Source organism: Oncorhynchus mykiss, chromosome 16 (assembly GCF_057628025.1).
Source record: "Oncorhynchus mykiss isolate SJ-2025 chromosome 16, ASM5762802v1, whole genome shotgun sequence".
Lineage (NCBI taxonomy): Eukaryota > Metazoa > Chordata > Actinopteri > Salmoniformes > Salmonidae > Oncorhynchus > Oncorhynchus mykiss.
In genome coordinates, this window is record NC_143037.1 from 80859222 (window position 1) to 80877950 (window position 18729).

At 44.1% G+C, this 18729-nt stretch overlaps 1 protein-coding gene across 2 annotated transcripts in view; it reads left to right on the top strand.

Moving 5' to 3' along the window:
* The window catches only part of LOC110515266 (plasma membrane calcium-transporting ATPase 2), a 158518-nt gene that overhangs the window by 48507 nt on the left and 91282 nt on the right, over positions 1-18729 (top strand). For both annotated transcript variants that reach the window (XM_090204070.1, XM_090204071.1), the window contains exon 10: positions 13978-14049. In XM_090204070.1, the coding sequence (XP_090060196.1) occupies positions 13978-14049 (72 nt within the window). The remainder of the gene's footprint in view (positions 1-13977; positions 14050-18729) is intronic.

Sequence of the window (18729 nt, forward strand, 5' to 3'; positions counted from 1 at the left end):
CACAGGGGGAACTAGGACCCTGGAGGTACGTGGTCTAACCACAGGGGGAACTAGAACCCCTGGAGGTACCTGGTCTATCCACAGGGGGAACTAGGACCCTGGGGGTACGTGGTCTATCCACAGGGTGAACTAGGATCTCTGGGGGTACCTGGCCTATCCACAGGGGTTACTAGGACACCTGGGGGTACCTGGCCTATCCACAGGGGAACTAGGACCCTGGGGGTATGTGGTCTATCCACAGGGGGAACTAGGACCCTGGGGGTACGTGGTCTATCCACAGGGGGAACTAGGAGCTCTGGGGGTACCTGGCCTATCCACAGGGAGTACTGGGTCTATCCACAGGGGGAACTAGGATCCTGGAGGTACCTGGCCTATCCACAGGGGGTACTAAGACACCTGGGGTTATCTGATCTATCCACAGGGGGTACTAGGACCCTGGGGGAACCTGGCCTATCCACGGGGAGTACTGGGTCTATCCACAGGGGGTACTAGGACCCTGGAGGTACCAGGTGTATCCACAGGGCGAACTAGGATCCTGGAGGTACCTGGCCTATCCACAGGGGGTACTAGGACCTCTGGGGGCACCTAGTCTATCCACAGGGGCAACTAGGACCCCTGCGGGTACCTGATCCATCCACAGGGGGTACTAGGACCCTGGGGGTACCTGGCCTATCCTCAGGGATTACTGGGTCTATCCACAGGGAGTACTGGCTCTATCCACAGGGGGTACTGTGTCTATCCACAGGGGTTACTGGGTCTATCCACAGGGGGTACTGGGTTTATCCACAGGGGTTACTGGGTCTATCCACAGGGGGTACTGGGTCTATCCACAGGGGGTACTGGGTCTATCCACAGGGAGTACTGGGTCTATCCACGGGGGGTACTGGGTCTATCCACAGGGAGTACTGGGTCTATCCACAGGGAGTACTGGGTCTATCCACAGGGGGTACCTGGTCTATCCACAGGGGGTACTGGGTCTATCTAAAGGGGGTACTGGGTCTATCCACAGGGGGTACTGGGTCTATCTAAAGGGTGTCCTGGGTCTGTCCACAGGGAATACTGGGTCTATCCACAGGGGGTCTATCTAATGGGTGTACTGGGTCTATCCACAGGGAGCACTGGATCTATCCACAGGGAGCACTGGGTCCATCCACAGGGGGTACTGGGTCTATCCACAGGGGGTACTGGGTCTATCTAAAGGGGGTACTGGGTCTATCTAAAGGGGGTACTGGGTCTATCCACAGGGGGTACTGGGTTTATCCACATTGGGTACTGGGTCTATCCACAGGGAGTACTGGGTCTATCCACAGGGGGTACTGGGTCTATCCACAGGGGGTACTGGGTCTTACCACAGGGGGTACTTGAGAAGACTCATGAGACCATTGGACTACTGGTAAAAATGCAAATGAAGGGGTAAATCAGGGGTACTCTGGGCAGAGCAACATTTAGTTGGTGGAACAGTAACCGAAAAAGGTTGGGAACCACTGCTGTAGATGTCACGATAGGATGTTCCTTTTGGTCATTTATCATTCAGTGACTCTGGACGTGACCTCGTATGTAGCCGTACGTGACTCAGTACTGGCTACTGCAGGATAATAACGAGAGTAGAAATAACAGTATTACATAAATATTCTAACTCATCACATTAAATTATGTTTTGAATCTAGATGATAGGAGAATGCACCTTTTTCAGTTCTGCATTCATTTTACTGGGCCAAACTTCTTTATATATAGCCTTGTTTCTTCTAGAAAGTCTAGATAAACCTATGAATAGTGAATTATATTTTGTTCAAGACTAGTTAGGCTATGCATTTAAGTAGAGAACTGATTGTACATTACAATTGATTAAAATAGTTTATTTTTTGTAAATAATTTTTTCATTCGGAGTACAGATTAGATTGTTGTATTCAATTATACATCTTATATTAGTTAATTTACTTAATAATGATAATCAGACTCAAATGTTTGTATTTCTCCTCTTTTCTTATGTCCATATAGGCTGAATATTCATTACCAGATTGTCCAAAGCACTCTGGTATATGGACCCCTATCACAAGGCCTTGGATCCTACGATTACAACAGTTACTTGGAAACACGACACAAGGCACCCAAACTGGATCAAGATCTGCTTTGGGGTTACTGTAGTCTGCTCTCTACCTCAATATCCAAGCCCTGGGCAAACCAAGATCACTTCACAGGTATTTTTATGAATAGATTGTGTCACTTTTTCAGATCAATTAAGTTTGTGGGAAGCTACTACTCCTTGTAGATTCACTGTGTCTGATGATGGGAAGCTACTACTCCTTGTAGATTCACTGTGTCTGATGATGGGAAGCTACCACTCCTTGTAGATTCACTGTGTCTGATGATGGGAAGCTACTACTCCTTGTAGATTCACTGTGTCTGATGATGGGAAGCTACCACTCCTTGTAGACTCACTGTGTCTGATGATGGGAAGCTACTACTCCTTGTAGATTGACTGTGTCTGATGATGGGAAGCTACCACTCCTTGTAGATTCACTGTGTCTGATGATGGGAAGCTACCACTCCTTGTAGATTCACTGTGTCTGATGATGGGAAGCTACCACTCCTTGTAGACTCACTGTGTCTGATGATGGGAAGCTACCACTCCTTGTAGATTCACTGTGTCTGATGATGGGAAGCTACCACTCCTTGTAGATTCACTGTGTCTGATGATGGGAAGCTACCACTCCTTGTAGATTCACTGTGTCTGATGATTTTTTATTATTTTACCTTTATTTAACCAGGTGGCTGGTTGAGAATACATTCTCATTTGCATACTGTGACCTGGCCAAGATAAAGCAAAGCAATGTGACACAGACAACAACACAGAGTTACACATGGAGTAAACAATAAACAAGCCAATAACACAATAAACAAGTCAATGACAGAGTAGAGAAAAAAAATAATGTCTATATGCAGTGTGTACAAAAGGCATGAGGAGTTAGGCAATAAATAGGCCATAGGAGCGAATAATTACAATTTAGCAGATTAACACTGGAGTGATACATGAGCAGATGATGATGTGCAGGTAGAGATACTGGTGTGCAAAAGAGCAGAAAAGTAAATAAAATAAAAACAGTATGGGGATGAGGTAGGTAGATTGGGTGGGCTAGTTACAGATGGACTATGTACAGCTGCAGCGATCGGTTAGCTGCTCAGATAGTTGATGTTTAAAGTTGGTGAGGGAAATAAAAGTCTCCAACTTCAGCGATTTTTGCAATTCGTTCCAGTCACTGGCAGCAGAGAACTGGAAGGAAAGGCTGCCAAATGAGGTGTTGGTATTGGGGATGATCAGTGAGATATACCTGCTGGAACGTGTGCTACGGGTGGGTGTTGTTATCATGACCAGTGAACTGAGATAAGGCAGAGCTTTACCTAGCATAGACTTATAGAAGACCTGGATCCAGTTGGTCTGGTGACAAATATGTAGCGAGGGCCAGACGACTAGACCATACAGGTCGCAGTGGTGGGTGGTATAAGGTGATCTGGTAACAAAACGGATGGCACTGTGATAGACTGCATCCAGTTTGCTGAGAAGAGTATTGGAAGCTATTTTGTAGATGACATCGCCGAAGTCGAGAATCGGTAGGATAGTCAGTTTTACTAGGGTAAGTTTGGCGGCGTGAGTGAAGGAGGCTTTGTTGCGAAATAGATAGCTGATTCTAGATTTGATTTTGGATTGGAGATGTTTAATATGAGTCTGGAAGGAGAGTTTACAGTCTAGCCAGACACCTAGGTATTTATAGTTGTCCACATAATCTAGGTCGGAACCGTTCAGAGTAGTGATGCTAGTCGGGCGTGCGGGTGCAGGCAGCGAATGGTTGAAAAGCATGCATTTGGTTTTACTAGCGTTTAAGAGCAGTTGGAGGCCATGGAAGAAGTGTTGTATGGCATTGAAGCTCGTTTGGAGGTCAGTTAGCACAGTGTCCAAGGAAGGGCCAGAAGTATACAGAATGGTGTCGTCTGCGCAGAGGTGGATCAGGGACCCGCAGCAAGAGCGGCATCGTTGACATATACAGAGAAAAGAGTCGGCCCGAGAATTGAACCCTGTGGTACCCCCATAGAGACTGCCATAGGTCCGGACAACATGCCCTCCGATTTGACACACTGAACTCTGTCTGCAAAGTAGTTGGTGAACCAGGTGAGGCAGTCATTAGAGAAACCAAGGCTATTGAGTTTGCCGATAAGGATACGGTGATTGACAGAGTCGAAAGCCTTGGCCAGGTCGATGAAGACGACTGCACTGTACTGTCTTTTATCTATGGCAGTTATATCGTTTAGTACCTTGAGCGTGGCTGAGGTGATGGAAAGCTACCACTCCTTGTAGATTGACTGTGTCTGATGATGGGAAGCTACTACTCCTTGTAGATTGACTGTGTATGATGATGGGGAGCTACTACTCCTTGTAGATTCACTGTGTCTGATGATGGGAAGCTACCACTCCTTGTAGACTCACTGTGTCTGATGATGGGAAGCTACTACTCCTTGTAGATTCACTGTGTCTGATGATGGGAAGCTACCACTCCTTGTAGATTAACTGTTTCTGATGATGGGAAGCTACCACTCCTTGTAGATTCACTGTGTCTGATGATGGAAAACTGCACCATTTATTCTGTATTTTGGAAAGCTTTATGTTTTAAAACTGCCTGTTTCTTTGTTCTGTATTCCAAATGAGATGTCAGAGAGGATGTGGTGCATGTGGTGCATGTGGTGCATGTGGTGCATGTGGTGCATGTGGTGCATGTGAAAGCGTCCATGGCAGTATTCCACTTGAAGAAGGTGAATCAAACATTGACCAGACGTCACCAACAGTCCACACACAAACACACACCAGAGTTGGACGTTTTATGAGAACATCATGCGGACTGGTAAGCCCTCAGTATAACACTCTGTTGCAAGCTTTGGAGAAAATGGCCCAACATCACCCTTGCTTCCTACTGGACTCTTCTCCTGAAGACACATCCCAGTGGAGCAGGGGATTGACTACTTCAAACTATCATTGACTTTTACTTTCTACAAGTATGTCTGTGGTAACTACCTAGGCACTCTGATATATTCATATGAAAGGTATCCTCAGGTAGCAATGGCTTCATGAGACCAGGCAAGCTTCTGTCTGATAGCGATGGCTTCATGAGACCAGGCAAGCTTCTGTCTGATAGCGATGGCTTCATGAGACCAGGCAAGCTTCTGTCTGATAGCGGTGGCTTCATGAGACCAGGCAAGCTTCTGTCTGGTAGCGATGGCTTCATGAGACCAGGCAAGCTTCTGTCAGATAGTGCTGGCTTCATGAGACCAGGCAAGCTTCTGTCAGATAGAGATGGCTTCATGAGACCAGGAAAGCTTCTGTCTGATAGCGATGGCTTCATGACACGAGGCAAGCTTCTGTCTCATAGCGATGGCTTCATGACACCAGGCAAGCTTCTGTCAGATAGCGATGACTTAATGAAACCAGGCAAGCTTCTGTCTGATTGCGATGGCTTCATGAAACCAGGCAAGCTTCTGTCTGATAGCGATGGCTTCATGAAACCAGGCACGCTTCTGTCTGATAGCGATGACTTCATGAAACCAGGCAAGCTTCTGTCTGGTAGCGATGGCTTCATGAGACCAGGCAAGCTTCTGTCAGATAGAACTGGCTTCATGAGACCAGGCAAGCTTCTGTCAGATAGTGATGGCTTCATGAAACCAGGCAAGCTTCTGTCAGATAGTGATGGCTTCATGAGACCAGTCAAGCTTCTGTCAGATAGCGATGGCTTCATGAGACCAGGCAAGCTTCTGTCAGATAGAGATGGCTTCATGAGACCAGGCAAGCATCTGTCTGATAGCGATGGCTTCATGAGACCAGGCAAGCTTCTGTCAGATAGTGATGGCTTCATGAAACCAGGCAAGCCTCTGTCATCTTCACAACGATAAAATAAATAAACAACCAACATGCAACACTAGAGGAAAAAGCATTCCTTGACAAATACACACATCCTGCTAAAGTGAACAGCAGTTACTGACAGATGATGCTGAACAGGGCCTGCTTGATGAGGGAGTATCCATGTCCCTACTTGATGGTGATGACCCGGAGAGTATCCATGTCCCTACTTGATGGTGATGACCCGGAGAGTATCCTTGTCCCTCCTTGACGGTGATGACCCGGAGAGTATCCATGTCCCTACTTGATGGTGATGACCCGGAGAGTATCCATGTCCCTACTTGATGGCGATGACCCGGAGAGTATCCATGTCCCTACTTGATGGTGATGACCCGGAGAGTATCCTTGTCCCTCCTTGATGGTGATGACCCGGAGAGTATCCATGTCCCTCCTTGATGGTGATGACCCGGAGAGTATCCTTGTTCCTCCTTGATGGTGATGACCCAGAGAGTATCCTTGTTCCTCATTGATGGTGATGACCCGGAGAGTATCCTTGTTCCTCCTTGATGGTGATGACCCAGAGAGTATCCTTGTTCCTCCTTGATGGTGATGACCCGGAGAGTATCCTTGTTCCTCCTTGATGGTGATGACTCAGACCTGATAATGGATTTAAGGAAACTGAATGGCAAACCACAATCCTCATTCCAGCCCTTTTGGGATGAAGTACAGAAGTATGTTGATGAATACACAGCTCAGGTCAACAGTCGCAGACATGGAGAGTACTCGTTCTTAACTTTTGACATTTTTGTTGAGGACTTGGGTGACATAGTGGAAAAGCGGCTTCCACGAGAAACAAAAATCCCATCAACACAGTGGCTGCAGTTTACTCCCAAGAATCCATGGACCAAGTCTGCTCTCCAGTACACAGGAAGTTTTGACCTCAAGTTCATGGTCCAGTCTTGGGTGATCAGGAAGGGACATCAAGACTCAAAGTTTGCTGCAGTACAGTGGAACTACATGAAACAGTTTGCCTGCTTGTGGCAGCAGAAGTATGAAAGTGTGGATGATAAGGCAGTCATTCCTGTCGGAGAACCTGGTCAGCTTTTAGGTACCTGTTACAGAGGCAGGCATCTAAGCATTGCTCATATGGCTGGGGAAGTTCTAGCAGCTTCAGTGGACTTGTACCATCTATCATGTTGATACCAGACGTCCCAGCATCTCCATCTGGGTCATTCTATAAAGAGAAAGTGTATGTCATGGACAAGGTTTTCCAGCCATCCAGTACTCTTTGACACACAGTTAAAAATCTCTGCATCTTTGGACAGGGGAGCAACTTTGGTTTTAGAAGTTGGGGGGAAATAATAATATATACAGTTGAAGTCAGAAGTTTACATTCACTTAGGTTGGAGTCATTAAAACTCACTTTTCAACCACTCCACAAATGTCTTGTATAGTTTTGGCAAGTCGATTAGGACATCTACTTTGTGCATGACACAAATAATTTTTCCAACAATTGTATACAGACAGATTATTTCACTTTATCACAATTCACTGTATCACAATTCCATTGGGTCAGCAGTTTACATACACTAAATTGACTGTGCCTTTAAATACCTTGGAAAATTACAGAAAATGATGTCATGGCTTTAGAAGCTTTTGATGATTGACATAATTGGAGGTGTACCTGTGGATGTATTTCAAGGCCTACTTTCAAACTCAGTGCCACTTTATTTGACATCATGGGAAAATCTAAAGAAATCAGCGAAGACAGCAGAAAAAAAAATTGTCGACCTCCACAAGTCTGGTTCATCCTTGGGAGCATTTTCCAAATGCCTGAAGGTGCCACGTTCATCTGTCCAAACAATAGTATGCAAGTATAAACACCACGGGACCATGCAGCTGTCATACTGCTCAGGAAGGAGACGCATTCTGTCTCCTAGAGATGAACATACTTTGGTGTGAAAAGTGCAAATCAATCCCAGAACAACAGCAAAGGACCTTCTGAAGATGCTGGAGGAAACATGTACAAAAGTATCTGTATCCACAGTAAAACAAGTCCTATATCGACATAACCTGAAAGGCTGCTCAGCAAGGAAGAAGCCACTGCTCCAAAACCGCCATAAAAAAGCCAGACAATGGTTTGCAACTGCACATGGGGACAAAGACCGTACTTTTTGGAGGAATGTCCTCTGGTCTGATGAAACAAAGATAGAACTCTTTGGCAATAATGACCATCGTTATGTTTGGAGGAAAAAGGGGGAGTCTTGCAAGCAAAAGAACACCATCCCAACCGTGAAGCATGGGGTGGCAGCATCATGTTGTGGGGGTGCTTTGCTGCAGGAGGGACTGGTCCACTTTACAAAATAGATGGCATCATGAGGGGGGGAAATTATGTGGATATATTGAAGCAACATCTCAAGACATCAGTCAGGAAAGTAAAGCTTGGTCGCAAATGGGTCTTCCAAATGGACAATGACCACAAGCATACTTCCAAAGTTGTGTCAAAATGGCTTAAGGACAACAAAGTCAAGGTGTTGGAGTGGCCATCACAAAGCCCTGACCTCAATCCTCTAGAAAGTTTGTGGGCAGAACTGAAAACGTGTGTGTGAGCAAGGAGGCCTAGAAACCTGACTCAGTTACACCAGCTCTGTCAGGGGGAATGGGCCAAAATTCTCCCAACTTATTGTGGGAAGCTTGTGGAAGGCTAACCAAAATGTTTGACCCAAGTTAAACAATTTAAAGACAATGTTACCAAATTGCGTGTATGTAAACTTCTGACCCACTGGGAATGTGATGAAAGAAATAAAAGCTGAAAGAAATCATTCTCTCTACTATTATTCTGACATTTCACATTCTTAAAATAAAGTGGTGATCCTAACTGACCTAAGACAGGGAATTTTTACTTGGGATTAAATGTCAAGAATTCTGAAAAACTGAGTTTAAATGTACGGCTAAGGTGTATGTAAACTTCCGACTTCATTCCCATGTCATCCTCTAAGACATATATACTCCAAACAGCCTACCCGACCGTCCGGATGTGTCCGCATGGTCCTAAAGCATTGCCTCGTTTTGTATCACATTCCAATTATAAAATGTAATTGGAGGGAACTACAGTGAAGATTGAGTCTCTCTCATCAAGTTACATTTCGATCAATCTGATGGTGGTCTAGACCACGAAACCATCTATGGTTTTGTTCAAGCCTCTTGACATGCTTATCACCTGTAGAACAGCACCGGGTGACACCCTGCCTAAACTTGGGGCTGCAGGGGACTGCCCCGGCCATGGAGAAGATGGAAAAATCAAAAGGGAAAGCGTGTGAAACAGTGTAGCACCATGACGAGCCTAGGTGAAACAAACAACCAAAAACCCAGACCTGAAAGAGACCTTTGAAAAGAGCCTATATCCTGTTGCAGCCGGTTTGACTGACTTAACTGGAACAGCAGCCCGCAACACACGTGAAATTGTCAATAGTGCGCAACAATTCAACATCATTGATATAGAAGTTGACATGATGCATGACTTCAGCAGGAAGGGCCTTGACAAGGAACTGTACAAGCGATTCCAAATCAGATTTACACATGGTAAGCAGATATTATTGCGAGTGTTGCAAAATGCTTGTGCTTCTTGTTCCGACAGTGCAGAATATCTAACATGTAATCTGATAATTTCACAACAACTACTTAATACACACAAATCTAAGTAAAAGGATAGAATAAGAATATGTACATATAAATATATGGATGTGCAATGACCGAGCGGCATAGGGAATAGGTGGTAAAAAATATGGGATGAGTAATGCAGGATATGTAAACATCATTATTAAAGTGGCATTAATAAAGTGACTAGTGATCCATTTGTTAGTGTGGCCAATTATTTCAGGTCTGTGTGTAGGCAGCAAATAAAATAAATGTTATTGATCACATACATGTGATTTTTGCAGGTGTACCGAAATGTTTGTGCTTCTAGCTCCGACAGTGGAGTAATATCTAAGTAATATCTAACAAATTACACAATATATACCCAACACACACAAATCTAAGGAGGAATGAATTAAGACTATATACAAATTTGTGAGGTTTTTAGGTGACACATTTCTTTAGCCCCCTGAGTTTGAAGACGGCTAAGTTGCGCCTTCTTCACCACACTGTCTGTGTGGGTGGTCCATTTCAGTTTTTAAGTGATGTGTAGGCCATGTAACTTGAAGCTTTCCACCTTCTCCACTATGGTCCCGTAGAAAGGGGGGTGCTTCCTCTGCTGTTTCCTGAAGTCCACGATCATCTCCTTTGTAATGTTGACGCTGAGTGAGAGGTTGTTTCCTGAAACCACACTCCCATAGCCCTTACCTCCTCTCTGTTGGCTGTCTCGTCATCGTTAGTAATCAAGCCTAATACTGTTGTGTCATCTGCAAACTTGATGATTGAGTTGGAGGCATGCACGGCCACGCAGTCATGATGTTTCCTACCTTCACCACCTAGGGGCGGCCTGTCAGGAAGTCCAGGACTCAGTAGCACAGGGCGGGATTCGGACCCAGAGCCTCAAGCTTAATGATGAGCTTGGAGGGTACTATGGTGTTGAAGTCAATAAACAGCATTCTTACATAGGTATTTCTCTTGTCCAGATGGGATAGGGCAGTGTGCAGAGTGATGGCGGTTGCATCGTCTGTGGAATTATTGGGGCGGTAAGCAAATTGAATTGGGTCTAGGGTGGCAGGTAAGGTAGAGGTGATATGGGTAGGTTTTAATAGTCACAGTGGGTACTACATCTCCTATACACTTCCTGATGAACTCGGTCACCATATCCGTGTATTCATCTAGATTATTTTTGCACGCTACCTGGAACATATCCCAGTCCACGTCATCAAAACAATCCTGAAGCGTGGATTCCAATTGGTCAGACCAGCGTTGAATAGTATGAAGCACCTGGACTTCCTGTTTGAGTTTCTGCCTATAGGACGGGAGGAGCAAGATGGATTCGTTATCAGATTTGCCGAAAGGAGGACAGGGTCTTGTAAGCATTCCGGAAGTTTAAATAGCAATGTTCGAGAGTCTTGGTTGCACGAGAAGGACAGTCAATATGTTGATAGAATTTTGACATCCTAGTCCTCAGATTTGCTTTGTTAAAATCCCCAGCTACAATAAATGCAGCCTCAGGATGTGTGATTTCCAAGTTTGTATAAAGTCCAGTGAAGTTCGAGGGCCATCGAGGTTTCGGCTTGAGGTGGGATGTAAAACGGCCGTGGAGATGACGGAGGAGAATTCTCTTGGGAGATAATTTGGTTGGCATGTAATTGTAAGGTATTCTAGGTCTGGTGAACAAAATGACTTGAGTTCCTGTATGTTCCTAGAATTACACCATGAGTCGTTAATCGTGGAACACACCCCTCAGCCCTTCTACTTCCCGGAGAGATATTTACTCCTGTCTGCATGATGTACTGAGTATCCTGCTGGCTTTACCGACTCCGACAGAGTATCCAGAGAGAGCCATGTTTTCGTGAAACAAAGTATGTTCCAGCCCCCGATGTCTCTGGAAAGAAAGCTTTGCTCGAAGCTCATCAACTTTGTTATCCAAAAACTGGACATTAGCCAGTAATACAGTGCCTTGCGAAAGTATTCGGCCCCCTTGAACTTTGCGACCTTTTGCCACATTTCAGGCTTCAAACATAAAGATATAAAACTGTATTTTTTTGTGAAGAATCAACAACAAGTGGGACACAATCATGAAGTGGAACGACATTTATTGGATATTTCAAACCTTTTTAAAAAATCAAAAACTGAGAAATTGGGCGTGCAAAATTATTCAGCCCCTTTACTTTCAGTGCAGCAAACTCTCTCCAGAAGTTCAGTGAGGATCTCTGAATGATCCAATGTTGACCTAAATGACTAATGATGATAAATACAATCCACCTGTGTGTAATCAAGTCTCCGTATAAATGCATCTGCACTGTGATAGTCTCAGAGGTCCGTTAAAAGCGCAGAGAGCATCATGAAGAACAAGGAACACACCAGGCAGGTCCGAGATACTGTTGTGAAGAAGTTTAATAAAGCCGGATTTGGATACAAAAAGATTTCCCACGCTTTAAACATCCCAAGGAGCACTGTGCAAGCGATAATATTGAAATGGAAGGAGTATCAGACCACTGCAAATCTACCAAGACCTGGCCGTCCCTCTAAACTTTCAGCTCATACAAGGAGAAGACTGATCAGAGATGCAGCCAAGAGGCCTATGATCACTCTGGATGAACTGCAGAGATCTACAGCTGAGGTGGGAGACTCTGTCCATAGGACAACAATCAGTCGTATATTGCACAAATCTGGCCTTTATGGAAGAGTGGCAAGAAGAAAGACATTTCTTAAAGATATCCATAAAAAGTGTCGTTTAAAGTTTGCCACAAGCCACCTGGGAGACACACCAAACATGTGGAAGAAGGTGCTCTGGTCAGATGAAACCAAAATTGAACTTTTTGGCAACAATGCAAAACGTTATGTTTGGCGTGAAAGCAACACAGCTGAACACACCATCCCCACTGTCAAACATGGTGGTGGCAGCATCATGGTTTGGGCCTGCTTTTCTTCAGCAGGGACAGGGAAGATGGTTAACATTGATGGGAAGATGGATGGAGCCAAATACAGGACCATTCTGGAAGAAAACCTGATGGAGTCTGCAAAAGACCTGAGACTGGGACGGAGATTTGTCTTCCAACAAGACAATGATCCAAAACATAAAGCAAAATCTACAATGGAATGGTTCAAAAATAAACATATCCAGGTGTTAGAATGGCCAAGTCAAAGTCCAGACCTGAATCCAATCGAGAATCCGTGGAAAGAACTGAAAACTGCTGTTCACAAATGCTCTCCATCCAACCTCACTGAGCTCGAGCTGTTTTGCAAGGAGGAATGGTTAAGTTTGAAATATCCAATAAATGTCGTTCTACTTCATGATTGTGTCCCACTTGTTGTTGATTCTTCACAAAAAAATACATTTTTATATCTTTATGTTTGAAGCCTGAAATGTGGCAAAAGGTCGCAAAGTTCAAAGGGGCCGAATACTTTCGCAAGGCACTGTATACTCGGAAGCGGTAGGTGGTGTGTACGCCTCCTAAGTCGAACCAGCAGGCCGCCTCGAGTGCCTCTCCTCTGCCGGTGAGGTTTTGAGTCGTTCTCTGGAAGAAGTTTGATTGCTCCGGGGAGAGTGAACAAAGGATCTGGTCCAGGGAAGTCGTATTCCTGGTCGTAATGCTGGTAGTTCTGGTGAGTTACCGCCGCTCTAATATCCAATAGTTCTTTCCGGCTGTATGTAATAACACAAAACATTTCCTGAGCTAATAATGTAAAAAATAGTACAGAAAAAAAACCAAATACTGGATAGTTTTCTATGAGCTAGTTGCTGTGGATGCCCAGATGTGTGTCCACTGTGGATGTTCAGATGTGTGTCCACTGTGGATGCCCAGATGTGTGTCCACTGTGGATGCCCAGATGTGTGTCCACTGTGGATGTGCAGATGTGTGTCCACTGTGGATGTTCAGATGTTCTTGAAGGGGGAAGAGGTGGTGAGGCACAAACAACAATTCCGAAAAGTCAGGTCCATGAACAGGTCCATGTGTGTAAACAAGAAGGAAAGCAGTTCATTACAAGTTTAAAAAAAACACTATAGGGACCAGAACAAGCCACTTGCTATCAAATCTGCCAATGTACCCTTGAGCAAAGCACTTCACCCAAATTTATCCAGGGTCACTGTCAATAATGGCTGATCCCTGGCCGTGACCCTACTCTCCGAGCGTGTTTTAGGGGAGTGGAATATGCAAAAAAACTTTTCCAGTTAATACCACACACTTTTACAGGTCACACACTTGAACATATGTGAAACAGGACAAATACACCCCCCCCCCCCCCCATTTTCACCTCTGAATTTGGAGTCATTTTATTTCGGGTGGATATTTCTTCCATTTTCTGCTCGTCAATTAAATTAGTATGGCCTTATGTAACATTACAGTGTCATAAAGTTATACAGTCAATTAAATTAGTATGGCCTGATGTAACATAACATCGTCATAAAGTTACATGGTCACACATCATTCTTTCTGTCTCTCTCTGTCTAGGCCTGGTGATGTCAGCTATAACAGTGCTCATCTTGGTGTTGTATTTTGTCATCCAGACGTTCGTAATAGAAGGTGAGATGTTTTTATATTGGCAACAAGCATAGGAAATGTTCATGTCGATGTGTTGCAGGTTGAGTCAATAATGTTGTTGATGTGTTGCAGGTTGAGTCAATAATGTTGTTGATGTTGTGTTAATGTTGTTGTTGTGTTAATAATGTTATTGTTGTGTTAATAATGTTGTTGTTGTGTTAATGTTGTTGTTTTGTTAATACCGTTGTTGTTGTTGTGTTAGTAATGTTGTTGTTGTTGTGTTAATAATGTTGTTGTTGTGTTAATAACGTTGTTGCTGTTGTGTTAATAATGTTGTTGTTGTTGTGTTAATGTTGTTGTTGTGTTAATAATGTTGTTGTGTTAATAATGTTGTTGTTGTTGTGTTAATAACGTTGTTGTTGTGTTAATAATGTTGTTGTTGTTGTGTTAATAATGTTGTTGTTGTTGTGTTAATAATGTTGTTGTTGTGTTAATAACGTTGTTGTATATTTAAGTGATAATGCCAGAGAATCAGGTTTTTGTTGGATATATTGGCACGGGTGTTGTTAGGCACGAGAAGAGGTCTGTTGCTCTGTCTTCTCCTCTGTCTCCTTCTCTGTTTCTCTGTCCCCTCTGTTTCCTCCTCTGTTGCTGTCTCCTCCTCTGTTGCTGTCTCCTCCTCTGTCTCGTCCTCTGTTGCTCTGCCTCCTCCTCTGTCTCCTCCACTGTTGCTGTCTCCTTCTCTGTTGCTCCGTCTCGTCCTCTGTTTCTCTGTTTCCTCCTTAGTTTCTCTGTCACCTCCTCTGTTGCTTTGTCTCCTCCTCTGTTGCTGTCTCCTTCTCTGTTGCTGTCTCATCCTCTGTCTCCCTCTCTGTTGCTGTCTCATCCTCTGTTTCCTACTCTGTTGCTGTCTCCTCCTCTTTCTCCTCCTGTTGCTCTGTCTCATACTCTGTTTCCTACTCTGTTGCTGTCTCCTCCTGTTGCTCTGTCTCATCCTCTGTTTCCTCCTCTGTTGCTTTGTCTCGTCCTCTGTCTTCTCCTGTCTTCTCCTCTGTTGCTCTGTCTCATCCTCTGTTTCCTACTCTGTTGCTGTCTCCTCCTCTTTCTTCTCCTGTTGCTCTGTCTCGTCCTCTGTTTCCTCCTCTGTTGCTTTGTCTCGTCCTCTGTCTTCTCCTGTCTTATCCTCTGTTCCTCTGTCTCATCCTCTGTTTCCTACTCTGTGGCTGTCTCCTCCTCTTTCTCTTCCTGTTGCTCTGTCTCGTTCTCTGTTTCCTCCTCTGTTGCTTTGTCTCGTCCTCTGTCTTCTCCTGTCTTCTCCTCTGTTGCTCTGTCTCGTCCTCTGTTTCCTCCTCTGTTGCTCTGTCTCGTCCTCTGATTTCTCCTCTGTTGCTGTCTCCTCCTCTGCCTCCTCCTCTGTCTCGTCCTCTGTTGCTCTGTCACCTCCTCTGTCTCATCCTCTGTTTCGCTGTCTCTTCTGTTTCCTCCTCTGTTGCTGTCTCCTCCTCTGTTTCCTCCCCTGTTGCTGTCTCCTCCTCTGTCTCCTTCTCTGTTGCTGTCTACTCCTCTGTTTCTCTGTTTCCTCCTCTGTTGCTCTGTCTCCTCCTCTGTTTCGTCCTCTGTTTCTCTGTCTCCTCCTCTGTTTCCTCCTCTGTTGCTCTGTCTCCTTATCTGTTTCCTCTGTTGCTCTGTCTCCTTTTCTGTTTCCTCCTCTGTTGCTCTGTCTCATCCTCTCTCTCCTCCTCTGTTGCTATTTTTCCTCCTTTGTTGGTCTGTCACCTCCTCTGTCTCGTCCTCTGTTTCTCTGTCTCCTCTTCTGTTTCCTCCTCTGTTGCTGTCTCCTCTTCTGTTTCCTCCTCTGTTGCTGTCTCCTCCTCTGTTTCCTCCTCTGTTTCTCTGTTTCCTCCTCTGTTTCTCTGTCTCCTCCTCTGTTTCATCCTCTGTTGCTCTGTCTCCTTCTCTGTTTCCTTCTCTGTTTCTCTATCTCCTCCACTGTCTCCTCCTCTGTTGCTCTGTCTCCTTCTCTGTTTCCTCCTCTGTTTCTCTATCTCCTCCACTGTCTCCTCCTCTGTTTCCTCCTCTGTTTCTCTGTCTCCCTCTCTGTTTCCTCCTCTGTTTCTCTGTCTCCTCCACTGTCTCCTCCTCTGTTGCTCTGTCTCGTCCTCTGTTTGAGGCAGAGTTTTTGTTGTCTGCCACCTCCGCCATTGCCTTTTTGAAAATCTTCTGTCCATTATCGTTCAGTTTGTATGCACAGCTTGATTGGCCTGTATTGCCGCAATGCGTAAAATGTGATTTGATTGGCGTAAAATGTGATTTGATTGGTCACTGACTAAACAACAATAAGCAGTTTTTTATGGCTCTGAGGGGCTCTTGCAAACTTTCCGTGCCCTCATTATCTACTATTATGGATAACAAAAAAAAATACTCTGAAAAAATACTCAATTACAGTTAAATATAGTTACTTCCACCCCTGGTTTCAGATTATTTTGTGCACCCAATAGAAATTAGGGTTGCCGTCAATAATGGCTGATCCCTAACTGACCCCACTCTCCGAGTGTGTTTTTAGAAATGGTGAATAATGTATTGTCATTTTGGAGTCACTTTTATTATAAATAAGTATAGAATATTAATGTGGATGCTACCATGATTATGGATAATCCTGAATGAATGAGTGAGAAAGTTTGAGGGTCAAAGATTATACCCCTAAAATATGCTAACCTCTCACCATTACCAATAACAGGAGAGGTTAGCATTTTATATCATACCCCCAAGACATGCGAACCTCTCACCATTACAATAACAGGGGAGGTTAGCATTTTATATCATACCCCCAAGACATGCTAACCTCTCACCATTACAATAACAGGGGAGTTTAGCATTTTATATCATACCCCCAAGACATGCTAACCTCTCACCATTACAATAACAGGGGAGGTTATCATGTCTTGGACCCTCTGTAACTTTCTCACTCATCATTATTCACGATTCAGTCAGGATTATCCGTAATCATGGTAACATTCACATTAAAAGGGTTTAGAAGAATATTCTGTTCTTATTTACTGTAAAAGTTTAAGGGCTCTATTTTCAGTTGGCGTTAAGGTGGCGCTAGTGTCAAACACACCCTCTTTGGTAATTCCGAACTGTAAAAGCCAGCGCTCCGCTACTTTCCAACACTTTTAAATGAAGAATGATCACTACAAACACACTGCAGATTAAAAGGTCCTGAGAACGTGGATATACGCCTCCCTCAGCGCTCACCCCTAAAATGTAACATGATTTTCCAGCACTGGGAGTGAACTCGTGGGATTGCGCTACATAGGCATCCTGAGAATACTGTGAAGACTGATGATACCTCATATAATTTTTTATTAGGCCTTCTTTAAGCCTGCCTTAAACCATAGCCTTAGCCTTGGAATGAATAGCTAAACTGTTGTTTCTGTTTTAAACCTGTAACCATGCAGAATTAATACGTAAAAAAGATCCATCCATAACACATCACATTTTGAAGGGAAACTATGAGATCTTGTTAATCAGAGGTAGGAGAAGTGGAAATATTTTAGGTGTGTCTTTAAAATGTGCTCAAATGTGCCAATTTCAAGCAGTGCTATTGTTGATATTTAAGACCCACCAAAAGCTAGTTTTAGCGGTAACGCAAGTGATTATGGCATCGATTTTGCCAGTGGAGGTGTACAGAAGCCTAATCAGTAGCTAATCAATAAGCTAATCAGTAGCCTAATCAGTAGCTAATCAATAAGCTAATCAGTAGCCTAATCAGTAGCTAATCAATAAGCTAATCAGTAGCCTAATCAGTAGCCTAATCAGTAGGCTAATCAGTAGACTAATCAGTAGCCTAATCAGTAGCTAATCAGTAGGCTAATCAGTAGCCTAATCAGTAGCCTAATCAGTAGCCTAATCAGTAGCCTAATCAGTAGCTAATCAGTAATCTAATCAGTAGCTAATCAATAAGCTAATCAGTAGCCTAATCAGTAGCTAATCAGTAGACTAATCAGTAGCCTAATCAGTAGCTAATCAGTAAGCTAATCAGTAGCCTAATCAGTAGACTAATCAGTAGCCTAATCAGTAGCTAATCAGTAGGCTAATCAGTAACCTAATCAGTAGCCTAGTCAGTAGCTAATCAGTAGACTAATCAGTAGCCTAATCAGTAGGCTAATCAGTAGCTAATCAGTAGGCTAATCAGTAGGCTAATCAGTAGGCTAATCAGTAGCTAGTCGGTAGCCTAATCAGTAGCCTAATCAGTAGCCTAGTCAGTAGCCTAATCATTAGCCTAATCAGTAGCTAATCAGTAGCTAATCACTATGCTAATCAGTAACCTAATCAGTACCTAATAAGTAGGCTAATCAGTAGGCTAATCAGTAGGCTAATCAGTAGGCTAATCAGTAGCCTAATCAGTAGGCTAATCAGTAGGCTAATCAGTAGCCTAATCAGTAGCCTAGTCAGTAGCCTAATTAGTAGCCTAATCAGTAGCCTAGTCAGTAGCCTAGTCAGTAGCCTAATCAGTAGCCTAATCAGTAGCCTAATCAGTAGCCTAGTCAGTAGCCTAGTCAGTAGCCTAGTCAGTAGCCTAATCAGTAGGCTAATCAGTAGCCTAATCAGTAGGCTAATCAGTAGCCTAGTCAGTAGCCTAATCAGTAGCCTAGTCAGTAGCCTAATCAGGAGCCTAATCAGTAGCCTAATCAGTAGCCTAATCAGTAACTAGTTTACCAT